Genomic DNA, 27,292 nt, shown 5'->3' with positions numbered 1-27,292 from the left:
ATAAATATATATATATACAAAGGTAAATGCTGAATAGTCATTCGTAAGTTTGCTATATTTGAGCAGAAAGGATGAAAGCATAATCTGAACATTTTTTAAAAGTAAATTTCCAAGGTTTAAAACTGATAATTTCTCTAGAGCTTAATCTTCTGAAGAATGCATTAATTTCAGTACAGCAGTCTCATTTTCGGTTGCTTCTACCTTCTGTTCTTTTTACATAACTTTCAATCAGTTGGGAACTGTGCCTGTAGCTGACCACAAGACAGTGCATTTAACATGCATATGTCATTGCAAAAAAACAACCCCACAAAAATCCAGTATTGCTGTTTTATAAAGCAAAAGATAAAATATTGTCCAAATTTTATACTCATTTACAGTGAAGAGATGTCATATAAAATTCCTCACTCAGAGGATTCAGGACAGTGCAGGATTAGGTCTGTTGTCCCAGGATTTATATTTATCATACATAGGAAACAGTTTTGTAGGTTTTTTATTTGACTTTCAGCACTACCGACATCCCTGTCCATATGTCTTTTGTCTAACATCAGTTGCATGACACATGCTCATTTTGCTATATATCAAAAGCATCTTTGTTTGAGGGAACTCCTTTATGTTATTTTCTTTGTATGCCATTTGTAATTTATTGTTTTATCTGTGATTTACATATTTCCAGCGGGTAAATTTTCTTTGTACAATCAGTGTTTGTCTAAAAATGAGAACAAATGTCTTTTCATTCCCTGTTTAAAAATATTCATCTTTAAGGGCTTTTCCATTCTTTAGTATTTTAATCTGCAGTGTTTCTTAGCATCCAGCAAATGAACAGAAGTGGCATTCCTGTTTTTTTTTTCTTTTCATTTTTATTTGAACTTATTATCTGCCAAAGAAAGAAAAATGTATGATTGTTTCAAGATGCTGTCAGAACAGACTCTCTGGGCTGACCAGTGTCAGTCTGGTTGTACTGAGCAGCCTGAATTGCTCAGTACTGCTGTACCAGAACTAAACACAGACATTTTGAAGGACTTGAAAAGTTTGGTGTTTGCTTTTTGACTTCCAGTTCACTAATACTGAAATGCAGTGTTTCTTCTCAACTATATAGAGAAGGAAGAAGAGAAGCTGGTGCATTTTTGTAGTCAGCCTATATGTACTGAGTACTCTTGCCTGGAAAATTCTATTTGGTTCAGTCAACAAGTTTTGCATGGCCTCTTCTTTCCTTCTTACTGTTCCCTTTGAGATAAGTTCAGAATAATAAAGAAAAAGAAGATATATTTTACTTTAGCAAGCTGAAGCTGCCTATCTCTGTATATACAGATAATAACAGCTTTGCATTCTTGTAATAATGGTGTTGTATCTTTACTACATTACAATGGGAATAAAAGAAATACTTAAAATATTGAGGGAGGAAGAGATTTTTATTTCCTACTTCAGAAAAAGACCATTTAAATCATCTTTATTTAATCTTTCTCCTCGATAGTGTTTTAATTTACACAGAATACTAAGCTGTACGTGCATTTACACAGTCAAATATTCTGTGAAAATAAAGAACACTAGACCAAGATCGTTTTGTTAGCCTGTTTTGTTTATGCAGTAAACCTCACACTAGAATTGCTCCTATAGAATTCACACTGAGTAAGTTCAGATCTCTCATTTCAGTGAAACTACATTGGGGGCTGGAATCTGAATAGTAAAATGTAATCTGAAAAGGTCTAAGGGGCACTGTCATGTGATGGTGTTTCTTATAGTTAGGATTTTGAACTTACAACAGCCAGTCTACCACAATAATCATAAGATAACTGAATGTTTTTTCTGTAACACATAAATAATGTGTATTACAGAAGAACACAAAAGACTTGCAAAACCTCTTAGGAAATTATCTCTGTCTTTATATGTGAAAGTATTCCCATTTTGCTGCATATGGATAAAGTGCATATATGCATTTTATAATACATTAATAAAAGTGGCTACTGTGTCTGATCTCACTGCCCAAAAGTGAGCTTTAGAGTAAGACAAACAGCAATTCAGATTAAAGAGTTCAGAAATCCAGTGATAGCAATTTCCTATGTTTTTGTCTTTCCAAATACTTGCAAATCTCTTCTGTTAAGTGAGATAAGAAAAACCCTGAACTTCCATCAGAAAGATACTCTAATGATTCTTATCTTAATAAATTGAGCTTTTAGAAATAGTTATTCCTGGAATACATCATTTGAAAGAATTAAAGCAATGCCCCATAGTAATCTATCTGCTGCTTACTTTGGAGCTCTGTGTACAAAATAGTGGCTTCTCTGATCTTGCTTTCTCTAATCCATTGCGATGTACATTTATCTAAAAATTAACAAAGAAATCCTGGTTTTTGCACTGTCTTTTAAGACTATTGTTGGGAAGTCAGATGCAGAAAATGAACTATTTACAGTAATTCATAAAAATGCAGAACTTCTGCAGTGTGTTGTCTAGTGAGAGTATCCTCTGCAATGCAAGACTCATAACAACAGTGTATTACAATTTCATGTTGCATATCCAAGATGTTTGAATTTTGGAATGGTTGAATGTTTGGGAGACAGAGGAAATGTGTGAATATGTACCTGTTCGAAAGGCATCTTCTGCCAAATGCTAATGTTGTGTAGTATGAAATCTGCTTGCAGTGCACTAATGTGTTACTTTATTCTTCCCAATCTTATAAAAGAGTGGGCATTTAGTCTCTCATCTAGGAAAAAATGAGGGAGATAGGTTGTCTGCTGCTTTAGAAATGACTTTTTGGCACTTCTAAAATAAGAATGATGATGCTTTCAGAGGAGTGATATTAATAACAGTTCTTTATGTGCTAATATAGAAGGTCTGTGTTTAAGAAATTTTCCAGAGCAAGGCTTATTAGCTGAAAGGGACCTGCATAAACTAAGTTAATCCTATAATTATGGAACATTTCATTTCATATGGAGTGTTCTGGATTTTCTTCTTTTTCTTTTCCACCTGCCCTGCCTGAAGGGGAAAAACAATTTTTCCTCCAGTAATTCATGAATAACAGAAAGTAAATGATGTAACATGGAAAGTGTCAGAAGATTACTTGGGAAACTGCATGTGTCAGAGTTAAACTTTAAACTAGAAGGTGAGAATGTACTCAGATTGAGGTACAGCACCGTAGGAGACGTTCAGAAACTGATTTAACTCAAGTGAAGACACCTCACAGAATTAAGTTCAGACATCTTTAAAACCACCCTAACACCCATCTGTCAGCGTTCTTCAGTTCATTCCTGCCTTGCCCATTATTTAAAAGACTCAAATCTAACCTGATCCTTCTGTATTCTCAATTCTTACCTCAGTTTAAAAACCTATGGAGAGCATGGCTTTTATTTCTACCTGTGTTCATTATATTACCTTCTAAGCTTTAGCTAACTGTCTTCAAGCAGAATAGCAATCACTCTTTGCAGCAGCATGAACAGCTGGTGCCACGCTTGTGCTGGGTGTAGCAGGAGAAGCTGGGCTCTGACTCTGCTGTGTGCCTCACCTCAGAGCACATCAGGAACAGGACAGGAAATAGCAGATGCACCGCAGTGCTTCTCAGTCTTCCTGCTTTGTACTCTAGCCACCGAAGGATCACATATAAGTACAGAGGCAGTTAAATATCAAGGAAGTTCTGATTGCATCATGTCATAGGCTTTTTTCCCTCATTCCAGGAGGACAGAGTAGCAGACAGAATTATATATGTCAGCAAGAAGTTATTTCATACTGTCATTATTTATTATGTTTGGCTGGAAAAAAAAAGAAGTTAAATTTTAGAATTCCTCCCGAAATTGAATGTTTATTCCTTTGGCAGCAAACTCTATTAGCACAACTAAATGAATAATATCAAAATAGATTTTTTCTTGTAACTTTTGGAGGGATTCCTGACATGGGGTGAGGGTAAGGTTTGTGTCTGTGGATAGTAGACTTGCCATTGGAAGAAGTAAATAAGTATTTTTCTGTTGCTTATCTTAATGGAAAGCTGATGTGTGTAGTTGTCCAAGGGAAGGAGCTACAGAGGCAGACAGGCACCAGTTTATTTTGGTTGACAAGAGTGTAATAGAACTTTAAATTGATTTTACTATCATAATATTGAGATTTTAGACTCCCAGCTAAATAACAAAGGACAGGAGAATGTGATTACAGAAGTTTATGCTCACAAAAAGACTGGTATGTATTTTTCTGCTGGTATAGCCTGCAGGCCTGACTTCAGCAGGGCGATGCATCCACCTTGCATCTATCTGCTGGAGAGGAAGATGGATGTATGCTTGCCTGTACTTAGCCTTGGTGACTTCTATATGTGTTTCCCTTCTCCTCTCTGTTTTAAGAGTTACACTGTGTTTATTCAATCCAAATTCTGTGCCACGGGTTAGGAAACACTTTGAATAATTTACACAGACTAGATAAGAGAAAAAATTATTTCCAAACACATACACTCAGATTCACTCATATATGTATATATATTTCTTGAGAGATTATGCCCAGAACAGATACTTATACCATAAATACGTTGCCACCTGAAGTCTGACTGCTTATTTTAGTTCATACACTAAGAACTACAATAGGCACTAGAAAAATCAAACACATTTTAGAAGACAAATAGTTGCAGCTGGGGATAAGGAATATAAATAGGATGACATCAAATGAAAAAAGCTGATGATCCAACAAGGCTTCTATAGATCATGTTGTCTCTAATGTCAAGAGAATTGCAGATTAGTCCTGCTGTTCTTCATGAGTAAGCCTATTTATCAACTTTCTGGAAAAATCTAATTTAAGGTGGCACATCTTCCTTAGTTCTGCCACACTTCAAAGCTTAAAGTGCAGAAGTTTGTCAGCCATTCTCTCTGTCTGTAATTGGCATGTGAGTTTCTCATTCAGGCCTTTCTCCACCCGCTAGGTCCTAGCCAGTCCTGGCTGCCTGTGATAATGTAATTTTAGTTTGCTTGATTAGTAAAGTTAAGAATCCTAGGACGTCTTAGCGTTTAACACCTTTATCCAATTCAGACTTAATGTTGAGAGAGAAAGCAATTTAAATTGCAAATGTTTGCTATAAGAAGCTGGATTCCTATAATGTTCAACTTAGTCACAGCACAGATCAAGAGGATGACAGGCCTAAGGAAAAAAAAACCAAAACATTTGGACAAGGTGGATGCTGGCAGAGGTTATGCTGTATTTTATGGATATCCCACAGAAAGAGAAGCTCTTTTTCCAGAGGATACCACAGGAAATGTGAATTTTAACAACTCTGGAGAAAATATGCCTGAACGTAACAATTGGTTGTTTTGCTACCTTGTATTACATTTTTAACATGATGCTTTACATCTGAGTCACAAAACAGACTTGTGTACATTTATATTTATTCTTTGAAAGCTAAGTAGAGCCCAGGCAGCTAAAACAAGTTGTTTGATATTGTGTTTGTTTTTTTTCCCTCACATTTCACTTGATGACAGAATACCTTTACATATAATATCATGTTAGTCTTACATATGTAAATACTTTCAAGTCAAAACATGTGGTGTGAACATATTTTATCTGCTATTTCTGCTGAGATTTTTACATGTAAGTTCCAAAAAACAGTTCCATATTGACAAAAATTGAAAGTAACTTTGCTCTGTTAGGATTATCTGAATTTGTAAGAATAAGTTTGTTCTTACAGTCAGCAGGCACTGCACTGATTAAGAAATCTTTATCTGTTCTGAAAATGGGGAAGCTTGTTTTAGAATGTTAGCAAAGAAGAGCAAGATAAAACAGATGTGAAACAATGTCTGATTGTTACTTAAATGTAATAAAATCAGTTGAACAACAAAGTCTCGAGTAGCGTATTATCACAGATAGGAAATTTTCTTAGGCATTGCAGAATGCTGATGTTCTTACTGAGAGCTTTAGGATAAATCCGAATAATTCCTATGTGCGACATTTTGAAAAGCCCAGAGCTGTGAATATCACACCTGATTGCTTTTAAGTCAAAAGCTTTCATGTGCAGGAAATAATGCTTCAATTAAAAAGGGAGAGAAAGGGGAAGTCATTTGACAGTACTTTATTGCATTCAAAATCATGTACAGAAAATGAAAACGAGAGCAAATTCAATAGGCTGCAGACTCAAAATGGAACAGACTAAAACATTTCTATCAGCTTTTCATAAGATTGTTAGGTCACAAGTGTAATGACATTCCTGTGTCAAGTCCTTAAACATGATGGTTTCAATCTCTTGATTATTGAAGTTTTCCCATCAGTAATCACCAAATATTTGTATTTCTCACTTTGTCAGCGCTTGGTGCCTAAAATATCTAAATTCCCTCTCCAATTTTGTAGCCGTGCAATTGTGAAGATAGTGTGTAAGGTTACAAATACTTGACAGCAGGTAGAAAGCTTTTCTACCCCATACTGTTCTGACATTGCTTTGTTCTTTTCCATATGGAGTGTATTTGATTTACAATTAAAAGTATATATGTGCACTTGTAAGATTAGTGAGCATCTTAATTTTTAATACCACATACAGTATCTGACATTTCACAGGGGATTCAGAGGAAATCCTTTCTCCTTGCATAAAAGCAATAAGGATGCATTTACCCTAAAATTGCCCTTGAAATAGATACTTTTTCTAGTACTGTTTGGAATAATTTCTCCCCAGTGACATCTTCTTTCCTGTAAGATGTTGAAATATAGATCTGGCTTTGGCTTATGGTTGGGTTTCTTGACAGAGCCACTAAGAAAAGGAATTTGCCAAGTGAAAATTCCCCGTGTATGGATTTGCTAGCTGTATAAAAAGCATTGTTCTTGTATGGATGACCTCCTTGTGCAGAATGATAGTTTTATCCTTCTCTACATCATTATGTTTGCTGTACAGAAATCCTGCTGTGCTACATCATAATAACATGTAATCTTCTTGCTCAGTTTAGCTGAGATTTAAGGAGCCGCTGCTCATGGAAGCAGTTTTCTAAAGTCTGATCTATAATTTACCAGAATCAACCAGGCAAAAGAGCAAGAGGCTTTATAAGAGGGATACAGCCCTTAAAACTCTTAAATGAAGATTAGTTTAAAGTTTTACAATCCGATACAGAACCATCTGGCAAATCTCATGTCAGGCTTTGTTAAACCTCTGAGCTCTCCTAGTAGCTGCACCACTCCTCCCCCTCTGCACAGCTGGCCCCGGTCTCTCGTCCCCCAACTCCCACCAGACACTCACTGTGCCTGAAGGCACCTCATAGCAAAAGGAGGTCAGATGTGTGCGAGGAGCTGCTTCTTCTAGAGTAATAGTGTAACAGCTCTAAATGATGGAGGCTGCGCAGCACCTCTGGAAATCATGCTCTTATAATTGCTGTCTGACTGTATATGCACTAGGTGATTTATTGCATCTTTGAAGAGGTAATTGCAAGATAAAGCTGCCTGTTGGCAGTACCATTACAGACTTGCTGGGTTAAATTGTCACAGTTGAGGCCAAGGAATCACTGGAGGACATGCAGTAACATCACAAGGCATTCTGGTATTTCCAGCAAGGGAGCTGTGGTTGCTGCAGCCAAAGCAGTATTGAGTAAATGGTGATGCCAGGTGGCTGTTTGGCATGGATAGCCGGTTGTTCTCATCGTTCCTAAATCACATTTCAGGGGTCTAGACTGTGGGTTCCCTACTGACAGCTCTACAAAGGGTTTAATCTGTGAGCTCTAAACTGTCTTTTTGTTCTTTGGCAAAAGGCAGACCTGATGTGTTTCTCAAACAGAAAACAAAAGCATTCCCATGTGAATCTCTTCTAGCATCTTGATTTCAGCTATTCTATGGCTTTCCCATAGGAAAATTTACTTGATGTGGATTTATTTTCATATTTATCTGAAGCTTGGAAGTATGGTACAAATTTTATTTATTTATTTATTTCCCCAGCAGTCTGTTACATAAAATTAACCTTTTTTTCACTCAAAGTGATCACCTTTCACCTGAGGGATTGCAGAAGCAGACTGCAGGAATCCAATTACCTGAAATCAACTTAGAGGCAAGAAGGAGGCATTGTTCATGGAGATAATCTCTTTCTCAGGCTATAGAGATTCTCTGGCTCAATGTGATGATAAAGATGTTCTCTCTGGACAGTGAAATTAGTACACATGGTTTTGTAATTATTATGTGGGATAGAAAAGCAGTAAATGCCGCAGGTCTAAAAAGTGCAATTTTTGGCTGTTTAAATAAAACTGCAAAAGACAAAAGCAGCCCCAAACAAATGGATGTGATCCTGGCCAGACTTTGTGCTAATATACTGCTTACAGAATGTCTTCTGCTGTTTGTTTCCTAAATCTCACTTCAAGCAATACAGTATTTCAGCTTGAAAGACAATTTCATAAAGTCCTTTTTTTCTCCTTCTTGTAAAGTGCCCGAGTGGAACACTTTTGAGTCAGACAATCTTAATGCTGCCATAGCAATTTTGTAAGGCACCAGAGAAAAATGCATCATATTATCTTTGGATTTCAGTCTGCTTTTGCTTCTCACAGCAATCAATAACCATTAGTATTATTGGTGGTAATATCCGTCTAGATAATTTTAGGGCTTTTCCAGAAATCAAAATACATAAAACAAATTTGTCACATCGTAACTTTTTCTCTTCTTTTTAACTTTAATAAATCCGGATTTCCTTTGAGGAAAAGCAAAAACCTGCCTATAGGGAGGTGGGATGAAAAGGAGATGACTCCTAGCTGAACAAATCCAGTATTTAGTACTGGAACAGAAAGTTTAAGGGCCAGAACAAATTGCCTTTGTGGTCTGGAAAAGTGATAGTCATTGAAAAATTGGTCATACCCATGGGTCAAGTTACTGTATATTTTTATGATTACTTTAATAGCCCAGCTCATGAAGCTGAGGCCAACCAGTTGAACATAATTTAACAAAAAGGGAGGAAGTTTCCCACGGTTTCAGAGTATGAGTTCTGTAGCAGAGGCTGCTACAGCTCACAAGTCTGGCCAGAGGAAGCCAAGGGCCGGCACTGTGGCTCAGTAGAGGCTGAGTGTGGGCAGCCTCCAGCCTGCAACAGCTCCCAGCACTGATGCTAGTGCCAGTGGGCAGCTTGATCTGTTGGCCGCTTCTGTTGTGATGCACTGTGGAGAGAGAGGCAAAAGGGAGAGCTTGACATGTGGCTGTCAGACAGGGTCACAGGGAATAGGTATTTCTCTTCCACAATCAGCCATATCCCCTCTTCCTGACCTGCCCCTCCAAGGCACAGGGAGCCTTAGGGCGGAGAGCTGAGCCTGCTGCAGGAAATAGGCTGAGCAGATGAGCAGTGTTTTGCTATGGATCAGCCTAACCTGAACAGCTACCTGGAGCTGAGTAGTGTTGGGACAGGATGCTCTCAGAAGGGAGATCTCTGCGCATGCAATTGTTGTAAAATTAGTTTGAATAGTCTCAATTGCACAAGAGATTCCCCCCTCATATTTCAGAATGGATATAGCAGTGTGGTAGCTTAAAGATAAAAATGAAGGCTGACTTAAAATGATGACTTTCATAACCGTTAAAATCTATTTTACAATTTATTTTCTCTTGTAGATTTTGAAAGTGTGGATATTACCTGCCAAACTGTCATAAGTAATTATATGTTTATTAACTCATTGTTCCTAATAAACAACAGGAAATTTTCATGATGAGTTTCATTTTTGCTTAAAAAAAGATTGATGACTAGTTTGATTAAATACTAAGACTTTGTTTTGCTGTTATAACTAGACAGAAAATTCCAAATATCAGCAAAATACTTTGCTCACAGTAATTTCAGTATTTTAAGCCTTTGTGCTGGACCTTATTGATTGCTGACATAGTAGATCAGGGTAATTTCTAGGGGGTCGGGCAGAAGATGACGGATGTCATTTCTTTCTTAAATGAGAAAATACCTGAAAGCTGGACTTTCTGTGGGTAGGCAGAACTGCCTGGCCTTGGGGGATAACTGCTAGGAATAGTGCATTTCCCACTGGGATCTCTGAGATAAAGGAAACTTCATTAGTGAAACCTTGGTGTTTTTTCTGCTTTGACCAGTGCCTGTACCAGGGCAGTTGTATAAGGCAGAACAGTGGGAACTGAATCAGTTGTCCAGAAATACCCTGCGCTTGTGGGGTCATTGGCTGTACTGGAACTGACAGATGTTTCATCAAAAATGGAAGGAACCTCATTTATTCTAGAAGTCTTCCCTGCCTGCTAGAAAGAATCTAATCTGTGCATGTACAAGAGCTAAGGGAGCTTTAATGGCACTGCTGAAACCATAATATAATATCCAGGTTGAAATCATTCCATCTTTATCTCATTATGACTACAATTTTCTTCTATGTGTGAAACTTAAGTGTCAAACTGAGGAAGTAGGGAGAACATAAACAAAAGACTGTGGGCATGTTCCTATTGTTTCTCTAGAGAAATTGTATGAACTGCAGAAGCTTGTAGGATGATGCTCCAAGCAAAATGGGGGGATAAAGGATTCCAAAAGCTTCCTGCATTTAGTAAAGAGCTTTTTATCTGTGCTGAAAGAAAGATGCTCACAGGAGCATTACCTATCATTACCACATTCTTCTTCCCTGAAAGGAAAACAGAACTTGTGGATAAGGACTGCTTATATGATCCATGAGGAATGTGAGTGTATCTCAGGGTACTTTAAGTAGGCAGCGTGTAGACTAGAAGTACAATTGCTAGTTCAGAACAAGTATTTGCACAATCTGAGTTTTGTAACATGCTGAGTTTGAAGTTACAGCAGATGTGCTGCTTGTAAGCAGTCCAATGGCTGGTATTTGAGAGCTACCTTGTGTGCAGTCACAGCTCACAGAGATGCTTTGTGTCTTTTTTATTCTGCAATTAAAAAATAATGTCAGTGACTTCTGGGTTCTTCAGATCAGTACTTTTTTTTAAGCTTTCTTCGATGTGTTACAGGATGCAGAATAGCTGGTAGTTGCCCTAAGATCTGCTGTGTGTGTCAGTCTTGTTGTGTTATGTCACTGATGCTCCCATTTGGAGGGGGGGAAAGTTATTCTTCGTTTCTGGGTAGTGGGAACAGGAGCTAGCAAATGAGGAACCCAAGGTGCCAGTCAATGAGAAGCTCGGCATTAAGATGTACTCAGTCGTCATACCTAAAATGCAGAATGCTGTTTTAAAATGATACTCAAAAGCTTTGAGTGCTCTCTCACCTAAATGTACTTTTGTTTCCTTTATGATTTATGATCTCATACACATTATTTTTGCTTTTTTTTCTTCTTCTTCTCTATAATAGCACTGATTGGACCAATGTTGTATAAAAAAAAGACGTGAAATTCAAAGGCAAACTGCTTGTAAAGAAATACTCAGATTTTTAATGTCACTTCCTGGCAGGTTATCCCATATGGAATTATTACGGTGTCTTAGCACCACAATTGATATATTTAATAATTTTCAGAATGTGTTTGGGTCCTTTTGATGCTTGATTATTACATTTAACGAAAGATTACAAGGTAGAATACATTTGCTTTTGAACATATGGAAAACACAGCTTTCCCTTCCCAGATGCATTCATTTTAACTCTTTTTAGTGTTCACTGTATCTGTGGTTATTTCTTTTTTCTTTAGAAATGCATTTATTGTTCTATTTCAAGAATGAATCATATTCAGTTGCTACCCCAAAATATAGCAACAAAAGTGGTACAAATTATTGTCTATAATCTATTATTACAGGCAATCTTACCTGCCAAAACAAAATTTCCATTTAATAAGGTGTTTTTTGAAATGAGCCTTGTGAATGTTCCATACTAACTGAAGTTACCCACAAGTTCTGTATTTCAAAAAATTGTTTTCTTTCAAGAGATCATATTTTAGTGCATATGACAGAAAATCTAATGGCATATGACTCTCACACTGACAATCCTTGCAGTCCCCATTGGCATTTAGATCTCTCTGATGTGATATCTGGATAAGATGATACTTATATTGAACATTGTCAAAGGCCTTGTCCAAAGAGTAGTGTGATAGAGGTTCTGTATTTCAGGTGGAGAAAGATTCTGGCACCTAAGCACAATATATATGAGCAGAAGATCTGTTTTTTTGAAAACCATTGTTTCCAATGTACAACCTAAAGGAATTAGGCATAAAAAAAAATAAAGGAGACTTGTTTGTATCTATGCAGCAATGTGCAGTTTCTTCCTCTGGAAATTCCTATGGAGAAAATTAAAAGGAGCTGGCATCCTATTCAGTGCTTAGTCCCAGTGCTTACTACTCTCACATATTTATTACTGAAGCAGAGCAATTACAGAAAATAACAACTATTTGCAGAATGTTTTAATAACATTAAAAAATGGAAGAGAAAGTGCTAATGGTCAGCAAATCTAATTCTCTGAAGACTATTTTAATCTGTTTGATTATACGGACCCTTACTTTGGGGCAGTCAATCTTGAAAAATTCCAAGGTTGTGAAAAGCTGGAGAACTCAAGTGATTCTCTTGGAAATTCAGCCTCTGGACCTCACTGTGTTGGCAAATAATGTCAGACTTTTGTTTGAGGTTTTTCACTTGCATACAGAGATGGAGATGTGCACCCCCACACCTGGAAGCTTAAAGCTGCTCTATGAAAATTAGGTTACTTGGCTGCAAAAATATCAGACCTGCAGTCTACTCTAAATGCATGCAGTCATCATATATTTTGATTATTTTGTATGAATTTTGTGCATGAGTATTGTTTTATTCCCTCAAGGGAAATTAATGCTGAATACCAATAGAATGGTTGAACACATAACCTGAAGCATACTTTTCTCTCTTTAAAGCACACAAAAGAAATGGGAAGGCCACAAACTCCTTTAAAAGAATCAACGCTGGAGCCGTGGACTCAGCCACAGGTAGGCTGCAATGACTTTTCTCATAAGGCTTTTTTCTAATGGTGGTTTTTCTCACTCTTAATAGAATCAATCTAGGGCTCTAAAGAAACATTGCTTTTAGGGTAGCTCTGTGGTTCTTACCATCAAATGTCAAAATGATTTGTTTTGTTGTTTGGCTATCTGGATGATTGTTAGTGTTTTTTAGTTAAACTCTCAGGATTTGATTCAGCTTTTTTTCTAGTGTAGAAATGCCACAATTATCTTTCCTTCAGCTTGTGTTCCTGACATGCTTGAAAGGCTGCAAAACCTTACAAAGCCAAACCACTTTCTGAATGGCATGTCAAGAAACTGTGAGCATCTTCTGGTGTAGAAATGGAGTTTGTGGAGTGTTATTTTGAAAGGAAGTTTTGAGAGATCAGCCTATGGTGTAATAGGATTTATCTGAAAAAGGAGCAATACTTAATTACACAAAAAAAGATAAAGAAATGGAGAGATTAATGTGCAGCACTCATGTTTCTTTACACAAAGGGGTTTGGAATTTTTGGTCACTGTAGATTTCTGACATGCACAAGTGCAGATACAATTTTACTGTTTATTCCCTGTGTATCAGTTCACTGTACTGCATTTTGAAATACGTAGTTTCTGAGTGATGAGAGCAAAGGAAGGAGACAGTTCATTGTGTAGGTAAAACTAGATATTGCTGTTGTGAGTGTAAGGATTGAGTCCTACAAGAGAAGGAGATGGAGCAGGGCTAGAGGTGAAGTGGGGAACTGAGAGGTCCCACTTGGAAAACCAGACTGCTTCTGTAAATTGCCAGGGGAAGAGAGCTCCTGCTTCTTATGGATGTGGGGGCATTTTTTCCTTCAGCAGCAGATTTGTAATTTATTTGGTACAGTGCTTCTTCCTGACACAAGGACCTTCCTCAGCTCTGCAGTGCTCACTTGTTGCTAAAGGTAGCAGTGAATCTATATGTGTAATGTCAAAGTTGAGAATTTGCTGGCAGAGATTGAGAGAACCAGGAAGAGGTAGCAACCTTTACTCTATAATTACAACTTTACAGTAGTCTAGAGCAGGCTCTGCCATGTATTTTCAGGCTGTAAACAATCTACCCAAACAAAAATTCTCCTGTTTAGTTTTAAAAACTATAGGATGGTAGAATCACAAAGGTTGGAAAAGATCTCTAAGATCATCTAGTCCAACAGTCCGCCTACCACCAATATTTCCACAGTGAAGAATGCCCTTTAGTACAGCATCTAAACGTTCCTCGAACTCCTCCCTGGGCAGCTCATTCCAGTGCCTCACCACTCTTTGGGAGAATAATTTTTTTCTTAATATCCAACCTGAACTTCCCTTGGCACAACTTGAGGCAATTCACTCTCATCCTCTCACTAGTTATGCAGAAGAGGCCTATGGCCACCTCACAACAACCTCCCTTCAGGCAGTTGTAGGGAGTAATAAGATCTCCCCTTATCTCCCCTTCTATTCGCCAGGCCAAACAATCCCAGTTCCCTCAGCTGCAGAGTACAGGAGAAAGATCACCTCCTGCTCCTGCTGGCAGCACTGTTTCTGCTACAAGCTACAGCCCTTGGGCTTAGCTACTTTGGCTCACTGGTGGCTCATGGCGGTTTAGTCAAGAGTTGACCAACAGCCTCAGGTCCATTTCTTCCATATTTTATAAAGATATGTGATCCTAGAGCTTAGGCTTGTTTTAGAGGCTTGTTTACTCCAAAAACATGTGATTTCTATTTGGAAATAGAAGGATCCATGCATCTCTACTATTGCTTACTTTGTTAATGCTTTAGTATGTTTGCCTTAAAATTAATTGTGATTCTGCATACAGCTGATTCCAATTTTGTAACATTGCTTGTAGTTCATTAAGGGTAAGTTCTTCACTGTAGTCTCACGAGGTATTTGTGCTCCCCTACATGCAGAAAGAAGGCTGTTATTTGCAGTCATAGAAACTTTGTACTGCAGCGAAATCCCTAAGCTGTTACTCTCTTTTTCTACTATTTCCATACTATGGAAACAGTTACTGTGCACATATGCAGCATGCACTCAACCTGTTTCTAGGTACTGCATGGCCAAAACTGCAAGCGCCTCTATCCAGACAGTTGCTAATCACAATCATTAGGAGTGCATTGATCTGTGTCTGCAATCAATAATGTTTATGCACAAGACCACAGGAGCTTGCAGTGGTCTATAGTAACTAATAGACAGTAACTTCTTATGTGCAGGCACGAAAATATTGAGGAAAGTGTTTTGTTAAAGCAGTTACTGCTGAACAGCTAATGAATCGTTATGGAAGGATAGCAGACTCCTCCTGCTCCCTTGCTTGCAGAAAGTGCTGCAGGGAGACAAAGATCCTGATGTTCAGGCTGAATTTCAGCTTGTTGGCACTCAAAGGAGAAGCTGGGTTTCTGAGCTGTGAGAAGAGTTTGGAAGCAGCGTGATGCAATGATCCACAGTCTGGTGTGGTCTGTTGCATGAATGTAGGTGAGAGAGGTGATCTTTTGCATCCAGTTCTCTGGTGGCTTGTGCAACTGCAGCCTGTGTTGGTGAAGAAAAATTCTGTTGGACTGTTGCAGTGCTAAGAAAAACTTTGTTTTTCCATGTTCTTTCACTGTATTATGTGATCACTTCTTAAAGCTGTGTTTGCCACTGCTCTCTTTAATAGGTGCATGGATTAAAACGTGTAAACTGCTTTTGTCATTCCTGTTCATTTTTGGAACAAAAATCCTTCCTTTTAAATAAGTATGCACAAAGAAGCGAACACCCATCTGCCTTTTTGTTTCATGGAGAGAAGAAATGTAATCAACAAAATCAAAAACTGCTGGAGCCATTATTGTTGCACAAAATTAAATTAGTTGTTAATTCTTTCACGGATGTAATTCTGGCCCCTGCAAATCCCTCCTTAGATATTTTGTATAAAGTGAGTAAAAATTCATGGCATGAATAAAAGCTTTGTCTATTTTATGAGCAACAGGCAAATGTTCCAAATGGTACTCATAAAGCAAATGGTTCCCAGCTCTAAAAGGAGGAGGAATATATTTAAAAGCCACCAGAATGAGTTGTGAGTAAAACCAACTCCTATTTACAAGACGGTATTATTTACATGAAAGTTTGATTTTTATTTATTTTTTCTCCCCCTGCAGGAAAGACTCACTACTTTTGTCTACTTAATAATAACAATAAAAAATCATTACATTTTCTTGGGCTATTTACTGCATTTTCCATGTTCAGAGTTGCTGTGGGATACGTTTTATCAACAGAGTGAGTGGGGAAAAAAAAAAATAAAAATAGCTGAGAGCACAGCTTCGGTGTTCAGGGCCAAACAGTCAGTGAAGCAGAAAGCACCACATCTGTCCCCTAATACCAGGAGGTGAGAAGCTGATCCATATTAGTGGTTGGACAATTTCACACAGAGTTTGATGGAAACAAACACAGTGCCTTCTGCTTGGAAGGAAGGAAGGCTGCGTGTTTCGTGCTCTGTCATCGTTCTGATTTTCCTTATTTGCTCAAGGATTCACCTCAGATGTAGCAGCTTAGTAGAAAAAAATTGTAACCAAACTTTGGGTTTGGTTTCTTTTTTTTTTTTTTTTTTTAAATAAATTCCTAGAGCAGTATGACATTGCTGAAATGGAAGTTTTTTTTTCATGGTTATGCCCTTTAACTTTTGTTTTTCTGCATCTTTCTCCTCTGAATGAAGGGAAAATGATGCCCGTACCTGGAAAGTGTGAGACTCATTCTGATGAATGTGGGACAAACCCTTTGCAGATAAAGAATGTGTGCTAGTAGTTGACTAAATAGACTTGTCATTGGTTTACAAGTTTATTTAAATGCTAAGTACCTTGTATTCCTCTGATTATATTTTTGCCACTTTGTCTGATTAAACATTTAGCTGATAAACACTGCCGAGGCTGTTTAGAGCTACTGCACATAAGAATACCTTCTTATAGCTTCTATGATTATGGTCAGTTATACAAAGGGCAGTTCAGTATCAAACCAATCTGTGAGGTTTAAGCTTCTGAACTTTTCAGGTACTATTTTAAAATCTGAATTTTGTATGGTAAAGCTACAGAATATAGCAATTGGGGTGATTCGAATTTACAAGCAGGTTTTTAATAACAAGTTACTATCTGGATAAAATTAGAAAGAGAGACCAAGGATTTACCAAAATAAAGAAAAAGAGCAATGATTACCTGGCTTAAAACTGTTCAGTAGCAGAGTATTTTGATTTAAACTTTTGTTGTCATTGTTGTTAGATTCTTGCATGACTGTCTGTTCTGCATCTAGGTAAAGTAATGTCTGCAAGTGATTCCTGGAGGTGTTTCACACAGTACAATATGAGAAGGCAGTGTTTCTAGTGCTGGAATTTTTCTTCACTAATTCTAACAGCTCCAGTTGCTCTTAGTAAAAAGCCAGGGTGAAGTTGCATTAATTTTCCTGGCCTAAATGTAGTGTAATTACCTTAATGAACACTTTTGTCCTCTTTCCTCGTGCTCTTCCTTTTCCACAGCACTGCATGAAAATGCAATCCGTGAAGGTTTATAGGTCCCCCAGGAGTTCTCAGGGATGGCTGAATATCCAGGGATTAAAGATCTGTCAGTCTCAGGTAGCGTACATCCACATGTGTCTCATAAATAAGCACCATCCGGTACCAACATGGCTTTATTACCACCTGGTGTCTTACTGCAGCAGTGAGTGTGACCAGCAGGAGCAATAAGGTACTGGCTCAGGGAAACATTTGTCTCTCAAAAGCAAAAGGGGAAAATGACTTGCAACTCTGGCTTTCTAGTTTTGCTTTATCTCTCATGGTGTGCTGTGCACATTCTTTTTTTTTTTTTTTTCCATATTTTTTTTTTTTTTTCTCTTTTTTGAAACAATTACTTTTTGTAGGAAGGCAAAAACCCCTCAGACTGAAATCTAATTACAAATGATAGAGTGCAGTATTTTTCTGCTCAATTTTAAAGAATCACTTTATAATCTCGGAACAGTGGATAACAACATCACTAATCCAATATTTTAACAGTAAATACGTTTGATGATGGGAATTGCTACACTAATCTTATATCCCTCCACAGTATAGTTAAGAAATCCACAGGGGGTTTTACTAATCAGTTTTTGTGAAGTAAATCAAGTCATGTAATTCTCGTTCTCTCTAAATGCCCTGCAACTGCCAGCAGAGCTATGTGCATTATTTTTTTGTTCTTTGCCCAGCTTTGTACTCTTGTTTGCAGCCAGGCTTTCCCTTTCAATATGCAGAAAAGAGACTTTGGGAGACAGGTCTCCAAGCACCCTCTGTAAGATAAGGTTTGTCTCACAGAGTTGGTCATACACAATGCCACCATTCCTTCTGGGGTGGAAGGGAGTCTTGGGATGGAGGAGTTTCCTATAACCACCACAGTCTGACCAGGTGCACTGCTACACTTTTGAGGTGTACGGTTTTGGTTACTTAGATCCTAATTTTACTGAGCAGAATGTTTTTTTGCAATATGATGTCCTGTGCTCCTGTTCAAAAAGACTGTCAACAAAAGTTTTCCTACATTTTACAAACAATAGAGCATTTTACGTTAGGGAGAGATATTAACTATCGTGGTTAAATATTTGAAGAGAAGCAACCAATGAGAATTCTATACCTGTTTTCTCCCACAGTTCACGGGAACAGAATTATTTCATAACATCCAGGTGTGCTGTTTGCTTGGCTCACATCTTCAGCTTTTAGGATTTGAAATCAGCAAAAAATCAGATTTAAAGTAAAGCTTATTTCTGACTCTGTGTTTTTAGCCTACATACAAAGCAGTCACCTAAATATATCTACACAGCCTAGCCATACCCAAGCTATACTTGGTATTTAGGAGCTGTGTGCTTAAAATAATCCCATTTTATTTGATGCCTTAATAAATTTACATATGCCTCGACTACATTTTTTGTTTGAATGAAACTTCAATTACGGTCCTTGATTCTGACACAAAAGACTTAGTAATTAAAAAAGAGAGAGAGGAAGATCAGTGCAGAAAGTGTTAGGCTTCTAAATGCAATTAGAATTGCCCACAAAGCTGTTTTTGAGCAATACAAACCTGCTTTTTTGTCTCTTAAAATGGAGGCTTCACAAACGAGAAGCTAACTGATAGCAGTTGTTTTGATCTGACTTGAGTACCAGTAGGGTTGAAATTGTATTTTATCATGAAACTTGAGAGAAAACCACACTAATTTTTGCACTTTACCAGTAATTATACAGGGTACTGTAATAAACATGGAATCTTTCTGGCATGGGCTGATGCAATACATGGCTACCCAAAGGTACAAAGCTGACTTTTCACAGCTGACAATATTATTTCATTTTATCTGCATTTCTAGGCTATGTTGTGTGTAGTATTCTTGACATTCTGTGGAGACAATGCATCCAGAAATCAGGCTGTGGTTCTGAAAGGCAGATTATTAATTGGAAATGAGCATTAACCATTCCTTGTCTAGTGTGTATTCTCTCTGACTGCTGTGTTTAATATGGAATAGAAGAATACCAATATGCCATATATAAAACATTATATCAGTATAGTGATATGTGGTCGAATTAGGCCACGAGGGCTATTCAGCTGCAATTGTAAGCTGATATATTTTTAAAGTGCTTCTCAAAAGTAAAAAATGCAGTTATTTCTAGAATTAGAAATGATCAGAATACTTCTGTGGGATTCTGATTCCAGTATCTTTTCTTTGCAAGAGACCCAGGAGATCATTGATTACATTGGTTACTCCATAGATGAAGGGCCACTAAAGTTTATCAGGAAAACTGTTCAAGATTTATGTATTTCTAAGAGCTAGTCAGAGCAGTGTATCCTGGAAGAGGGTTCGCTTTGAATTTGTTTTGATTTCTTGAAGGTTGAAAACTTTTTTTTTTTTTTTTTTTTTTTTTTTTCTTGTGTGACAATAAATAAAGAATAGTAGTGTTCCTTAAAGTGGTGCCTCGAAGCATGATAGGTGATGTAAATATTGTGGAGCTTTGTATTTTTTATATCTATTATAAATCAAAACTAAGAAGATGGGAAAATTGCAGTTGTATTTTGTTTTGCTCTGTGTGAAGAATAATTTAGAGATGAATGCAAATGCAAATGTAATTTATTTGAAAAACTATTCAAAATCTAAATAAGCTCTTCTTCTGCCATGGAACAGTGTGGCTTAGATAACCTGGGCAACAATAATTCTCTTTTTAATCAATTTAGTAGGATTAATTTGATGTGCTTTCTGTGTAAATACTTACACAATTTAGATATATCTAAGTATGAATATGTGTATATGCATATTTTTTTCAAGATCTACTTTTTGCTGTAGCATCTGAATGTTGGAAGTTAGTAGCTGATGTAGCTGGAAAGTCTCTCAGAGAAAATGAGAAAAAGCCTGTAAAATATTGGAGCCTTGTGAGCACTGGATTTACATTGATTTCAACAGGGGACACCATTATAAAGGCAGAAAAAAAAATCCCATTTCATTTTTAAGTCCACCTGTCTGTTTTTCACACCAGTGTATGATTCTGTGGTTAAAAACACTTGGTTTGATCTAAGCTGCTGTTCTCTTATGAGTTAATTAAAATAAACGAGAACTCAATAGACAGTTTCCATACTTGCCTTGTTGTATTTTCAGACGTTAAGATCTGTAGAAGCAGAAAGCCTGTCACTTTATGGTTTGTATCTCTGTGGACAGACACTTACATGTTTGTCTGTGTCAGACTGTTCCATGTACTTTCAGTTCCCAAATGTCAAAACTGCTGAGTGGAAAACTGAGGGATAATGAAGGTTTCAGGTCCTTACTGACTTTAAATATTTAATTTTTTTTTTAACTCATTCACTCAGAAACTGAAGAACATCCTTTCCTTTTTCACCCACCGCAGCAGCGATGTTCTCTGTCTAGTTTCTTTGGCTCTCACCGCTAAATCTTTTCCTTCCTTTTGCTTGTCACACGTCTGAGTTGTTGTTCCAAACTTGAACAGTGGTGGAAATGGGGAAAGAGTTGTTAACAAGGGAAGGGAGCTCAGCTGCAAAGCATTACCCACAAATGCAGTCCACTGTGCATGAAAACAGGTAACCCAGAATACTGCCAACCTGCTTCTCACTGGTGCTGTAGGAGGGGAGAAGGCTGCTTATAACAGACAGCTGATTTATCCTCCTTTGCTGTATGCTGAGGTGGATGAGAAGGGGCACTCAGTAGTGAAATATCCAGTGACAGTGTTTAAAAAGGGTGGGTAGACAGCTACTCCTTCATCTTGTAAGGTGCTGGAAAGCCCTGTCAGTGCTTAAGTAAATCACCTCAGAGCAGCTTTCAGAAAATGTAGATGAGATCTTCAAGGTGCTTAGTTATCTATTGGGACTGTCAGAACAGCTTTCCTCCCCACAGTATTTCTTCTGGCATTTCTCCTTTTCGGCAAGAAAGCAGAGACAAGAAAGCAGAGACGGCCCCATTATGCAGGCGAAAGCATTAAGAGAATCATTAAGTTGCATTGGACTGTAACTTACATGCTCCGAGCTGTGTTCAACATGCATAAATCTTAGAAGAGAAAACACAGACTGGGCATATTCACAGAGGTGTCTGTTTTTCCGGTGTCCAGTTCAATGTCCCTCACAGAGCAGTCAGTGGTACCGAGAGGCTGAGTTGTACTCAGGAACAAAACCATCCCTCTGACTGCTGCTGCTGATGCATCTCAGAATGGAGGGAGTTGGCTAAAAAGCTTTAGGAAAGCATCAACATAATAACAGCATTCTTGTGTTGTGTTTTAAACCTTAAAATTGGCATCAGCTTCAGAGAGGACCTTTTCATGGCTGAGTGCATGAGGGAATGACTTTAGACTTGTTGGGCTTTTAACTGTCAACTTCCTGAGTTTTTTCTCTCTCTGTACTTTTGGGAAACTTACCCATGTTTTCTTGGTGGTGGCTTTATTTATTTATTATGATTTATTGTTTTTTACTAGGTTTAATAAGAAAGCTTCCCTTTTAAGCCTTCCCTCCTGATGCATTAACTATGCAGGTTTTATTTTCCAGGATAGCAAACACAGACTGCCATAAAATCTTTTCACATAGATTGAGGAAGTAGGTACTAGATGTCATAGAATTGTAGAATGGCCTGGGTTGAAAAGGACCACAGTGCTCATCCAGTTTCAACCCCCTGCTATGTTCAGCATCAGCAACCACCAGACCAGAGCCACATCCAGCCTGGTCTTGAATGCCTTCAGGGATGGAGCATCCACAGCCTCCTTGGGCAACCTGTTCCAGTGCATCACCACCTGTGATGTGATGCACACTAGTCCTGATTTTGTAATGCTGAACATTTTTCTATTGATCATAATGGAAGAAGAACAAAACCCGTTACGAACATTCAGTTATTGACAATTATTCACAGGCTCAGTGAGGGCCCTCTCTGTACATAGATCAAACTGTAGTTTGAAGCTGGAAATTGGCTTTAAACTGAATTTTGTGAGATGAAATAAGGGATTTCTTCAGTCCGTTAACTTATATTATTATTGTCGTGCATCCCTTGTGTAGTCTGTGCCTCTCCTGATTGCTGTTGCCAGGTCACTTCCCCTCACAGTCATTTTCTCGGCTACAAAATCAGTTGTTTTTCTTGAAGGATGTTTTATGGACTGATTAATTTTTTGGCTGCGAATTATTGTGTATAAAGCAGATACACTCCAACTTGGTTCGCCAGTGGCTATCCAGTAATGGATATTACATATCCATTGAAAGCCCAAATGAGATTAATACCACTGCTCTCTCCATCTGCCTTTGAGAAAGAATCCAATAAATAACGAGTTATATAAGGGAAGATTATCACATTCTATTCAGCACTTACAGTAGCTTAATTGTATATTGTATAAATTAGTATAGTTTGTGCATTAATTCTGGTGAGGAGACCGGAGTCCACTCAGTGCAGGCATGCACCTGTGCTGAGGTCCTTCCCCAGCCCTGCCTTGTGGGCAGCCAATGTCACCCAGATCCTCAGGCTGGGCCTCTGTTCCTTAGGCTGGGCCTCATGAACTTGCAGAAGGCAAAGCAGTAGGTGAATTTTGCCAGCTTCTTCACAGTATCCTGTGCTGCAGAGCTTGGACAACTTCTTAAAAGCTCATGTTAAATTTTTCTTGGTTGTCTTGATCTGCAGGGGACTGCAGTGTAGGGAGAGGATTAAAAAAATAAAATAAAATGAAAAACCATCATTATGGAGATTATGCCTGTTCTGATCACTTTGGGTTGCAGATTCTGATGCTGTGCTGGGAGTGCAGAGTCCAGCCTGACCACATGGCTGCCTTACAGGTGCCCCCTGATCTACAGCCAAGTGCCTGTGCAGTGTGTGCAGAGGTTGGATATCCTCTCAGAATTTAAGAAATAAGACCTTCTCGCATCTCTCTTTCGACTGTGTCATGTTATCCCATTGCACCTCAGCAGCAACTACCAGTTTTCATGCAGGTCATCAAAATGACTAGCTGTAATACATACTCAGGAAGACTTTCATCTGAAAAGGCAGATTGCACTGGTGGCAGCTGGAAAATGAATCCAAGCCATTTCTGTCCATCTGTTTGAGCCCACCTCTGTCTTCCAGCATCTCAGTTTTTAATACAAGTGTTTGTCTTGTCTTAGAAACTAAAATATTTTTGTTTAGTAACCAACCAGGAGATGCATGCAAAAAATGAATTCCAGAAACTATCATTGCAGACCTTTTTATTTCCTAAAGAATTGAATGAATTGCATTCTAATATAACTTATAGCTTTTCATAAGGTTTGAGGTAAGTAGAATCTTCAATTTTTTCTTCACAATTCAAACTCTGTAGTTATTTACAAGGCAAAAAAAATTAGCATAAAAAGTGAAAGCTCCATAAAGAAGACAGTAATCAGGGAAATACTTCGGGTGTACATGGATAACATTGATAATAGAAATGCAAATTTTACTTTGAATGTACTAATAAAATTTGTTTTGAGAAGAGATATTTCCCATTAAATATAACTTGCATCTGAACAACACGTTTTTCACACCATTATAAGGTAACTAAATTCTCCTGGCCATCTGTTGTATTCCATCTAGGAGCCATGAACTCTGCTTTGACAACTGGAGGTAGCTTTTCAGTGTATATCATTCTTTTCATGTGTGAACTGTTATTTGCAAGGCTCACACAACCTTCCGTACTATTATGTACAGCAGTTATACTAGTTAAATCTAGCTGATTTGCTTATTTATGAAGCTAGATTAAAGAAAATGCCATTAGAAAAGCATGCCACATTCCAGCTAGTAGATTCTGGTGCTGTAGGCCAACACCATAGTTTGGAAAATGATGACCACAACAGTTTTCTGTTTTGAATTTATGCCTCTATGCTTTCCCAAATACCATGTAAAGATAGCAAATACATTTGTTGTGCATTACACTGTTTTTTCTAATTCTAATACATTTTAGGAGTAGATCAGACACAGAAAGGAATTAATGTTTCAAACAGTATGACAGCCATCAGTGTTTGTAGTAGAATCCATCATCCCTGAAAAGAGGCATATTCTACTATTACATCCATAAATTTTCACTAGTGACAGAGTACTTGGTAATGTGATGAATTTCATTGTATGATAGCAGTATGTATGGTGTAAGACCCAGAACAAAGGAGAAATTGTTCTTTATTTGTCATGGTGCCATGACTTGGTGAAACTATTTCTTGAGGTGCCCGCTATTAGTTATTATGATGGGCAAGATTATTTTATTGCTCAGGGTTGTATCTTCTTAAAACTGAAGTACTAACATTTACATAAGTATCTGCAATGTGGGGACATTTTTAGTACTGGATTGTTTATCTTATAATGTTCTGCACGTAAATTTCTTTGGTTCTTTTTCCTCAGAATTTACCCTCCAGATTGCTGTAGTTTTATTCTGCAGCGTACATCTGTTCAAAGATGAATGATAAAGTTCTTCCTCATCTTCAATCATGTTTTTCCTTTGCTTTACCTTGCTCATTTCTGCATGTGTGAGTTGTGATATCCTCCTTCTAAATTTCATTTCTGAATGCTGTTGATCATTTGTCAATATCCATACGAGTTCTGTTATTCAAAATAGGTACTTATTATTTGTATTCTCTGATTTTACTTTTGTCTTCAGCAGCTTGCATATGAAGTGATGGTACAGAGCAGTCTAGTATCAGTGAGAACAAAGCTCTTCATCTTTCTGAATTTGGATCTCTTTTTTCTTTAACTGTTTCATATGTCATCATTGTATAAATAAAAGTAATGATGCTTTGTAATCTATTCCATTCTCCCCATTTCGGGATTTACTGTATTGCAACTCAAGAAACATCCTAACTTCTTCTAAAGAGGAGAAACAAGAGGGGCCAGGTTCCTTTATTTATTTATTTTTCAGAGCATTGCTGTAACAGTCGGCTTCTAGGCTTGGCAGTTTCACAACAACTTGATAAAATAAAAATAAGCATGCCATCACTATTTTATCTTGCTTCTTTCAGATGTGCTTCCTTCAGAATTGCTTCTTTCTTTCATAAATGTGGAACTCTGCTCGTCAGAGTCGCAGTCTGTTCACAAGCTCTGCCAAGTTGAGGATTTGAGAGAAAGTAAACAACTCAGTTGGAAACATGGATAGCAAGCACTGCACATACTCTAAGAAGCAGAGATATGCTGCTGTATTATACAAGAGTTCACTTAATGGAAAAATACTGTTTTCCTCATAGAAGGAATGAATAATTCTTGCTAACCATTGTCAAGTAAGCCAATCGTGCTTGACAACTGCACTCTGCTTAGGCAACTTTTCGATGGAGTTTTTTATAGCATCTTTGTTGAATAAGAAAAAGAGGTTTTTGGCCCTCAGTTGCAATATAAACTAATATTTATATGAAATAAATCATGCTGAAACTACCTAGGAAAAAGAGAAAGAGCTTGGGGATGGGTAATTATTGAAGTTTTTCTCTACATATGAACTTGCTGCTCTTCATGTATCTCTAGAATACTAGTTTATTTACTTGTTCTAACCTCCCTGGTGAGGGCAGGGAAACAACCCACTAGGTCAGCTGGCTCAAAGCCCCATCCTGGGCTTCAACAGGATTAGATATCCACAACTTCTCTGGGCAGTCTGTGCCAGGGCATCACCACACTCTGAGTAAAGATTTTCTCCCTAGTGGAGAAATATAAATCTCCCCTTCTAGTTTAAAGCTGTCATCCCATGTCTGGTCACTACACTCCCTTCCAGAGTCCCTCTCCAGCTTTCCTGCAGGTCCCTTTTAAGTATCAGAAGGTCTCCACAGAGCCTTCTTTTCCCCAGGCTGAACAACCCCCAGTTCTCCCAGCCTGTCTGCATGGGAGAGATGCTGCAGCCCTTTGAGCATCCTAATGGCCTCCCTGGACCCACTCCAATAGCTCCTTCTCCTCCTTCCTCTGCTAAGACCTCAGAGCTGAATGCAGTGCTTCAGGTAGGGTCTCACTAGAGAAGAGCAGAGGGAGAGAATCACCTCCTTGCCCTGCTAGTTCTGCAGACATCTTGCAAAATAGTACTCAGACTCTGACAGAATTTGGTTTCTGCAACAGGAGTTAATTAACTCATGCTTCTCCACTTTTGTATTTCCACACTTAGAGTTAGCTACAAGCTGAAGATCAGAGCAGACCACAGAATTACTGTTTTCTTTTACATCAGTTCCATAGGTTTGTGAAGCCTTCTGACATTGATATCAGTTTAAGAGACTGTGCTGTATGTTTTAGTGAATTACCTCACTCCTCACAACAGCAGACTTTAGGGCTTAAGGGATATATTTTAGCTATAGTAGAAGTTGCCCTTACTAAGCTTCTTTATGTCATATAGCTTTTCTTTAGAAACCTTGGAACGGCAGTGATACAGTACATTTAAAATAATATTTTGATTGCACTCAAATCGGAATTATCAGAGGGTGTAATTTAAGTTGCTGGGAAATATAACAGCCTCTTTTTTATATAGTAAAACTCCCATTCCACTTAAGTAGTGTCTTGCTGGAGGAGACATCATATTTTCAAATGAAGCGAGCATAGGAATATTTTAAGTATTTTTTATTGACTGCTGAAACTCATACTGCTCTTTGTGTGGTGATCATTCTCCATACAAACCAAGCTCCCTTACAAGGCACTGGGAGCAGGAGTGGTGATATAAAGAAGTACACAAAATGAGGAGGAGTCATGAAACAGGGTAGGTCATTGTAACTAGAAGCAAGGTAAACTTGTGTTCCTTAGGAGGGAACAAAACCTCAACCCATATGGCAGAAAACCAAGCAAAAATAGCTTTAAAAAATAAATGCTTCTGAATAAGATTGTTTAGGTATGATAGATGCATTGTCAACCGGCTGCAGCTAAAAGCTAAATACCTGAGTTGAGGAGGAAAAAAACCCCACAATTGAACAAAATCAATCATTGGGGTGTAGGCTATTAAATGTTGACAAGTGGTAAAGGCAGGTTATACTGCTCTAAAACTTTGGGGGATAGCAAAGCACCTTTGAGTAAACTTACACTCTTTAAATCAAAAATGAAAGTTCATTGTT

The 27,292-nt window shown here is 37.9% G+C and overlaps 1 protein-coding gene across 3 annotated transcripts in view; it reads left to right on the top strand.

The window, feature by feature from the left end:
* Positions 1–27,292, top strand: part of PCDH11X (protocadherin 11 X-linked) — a 447,910-nt gene that overhangs the window by 194,438 nt on the left and 226,180 nt on the right. For all 3 annotated transcript variants that reach the window (XM_015860405.3, XM_085544582.1, XM_085544583.1), the window contains one exon: positions 12,723–12,794. In XM_015860405.3, coding sequence (XP_015715891.1) covers positions 12,723–12,794 — 72 coding nt within the window. The remainder of the gene's footprint in view (positions 1–12,722; positions 12,795–27,292) is intronic.

The sequence above is a fragment of the Coturnix japonica genome, chromosome 4, assembly GCF_054131305.1.
Source record: "Coturnix japonica strain WE chromosome 4, WE-NBRP24, whole genome shotgun sequence".
NCBI lineage: Eukaryota > Metazoa > Chordata > Aves > Galliformes > Phasianidae > Coturnix > Coturnix japonica.
Note: the sequence above shows the minus strand (reverse complement) of the source record. Positions and strands in the feature narration are given on the sequence as shown.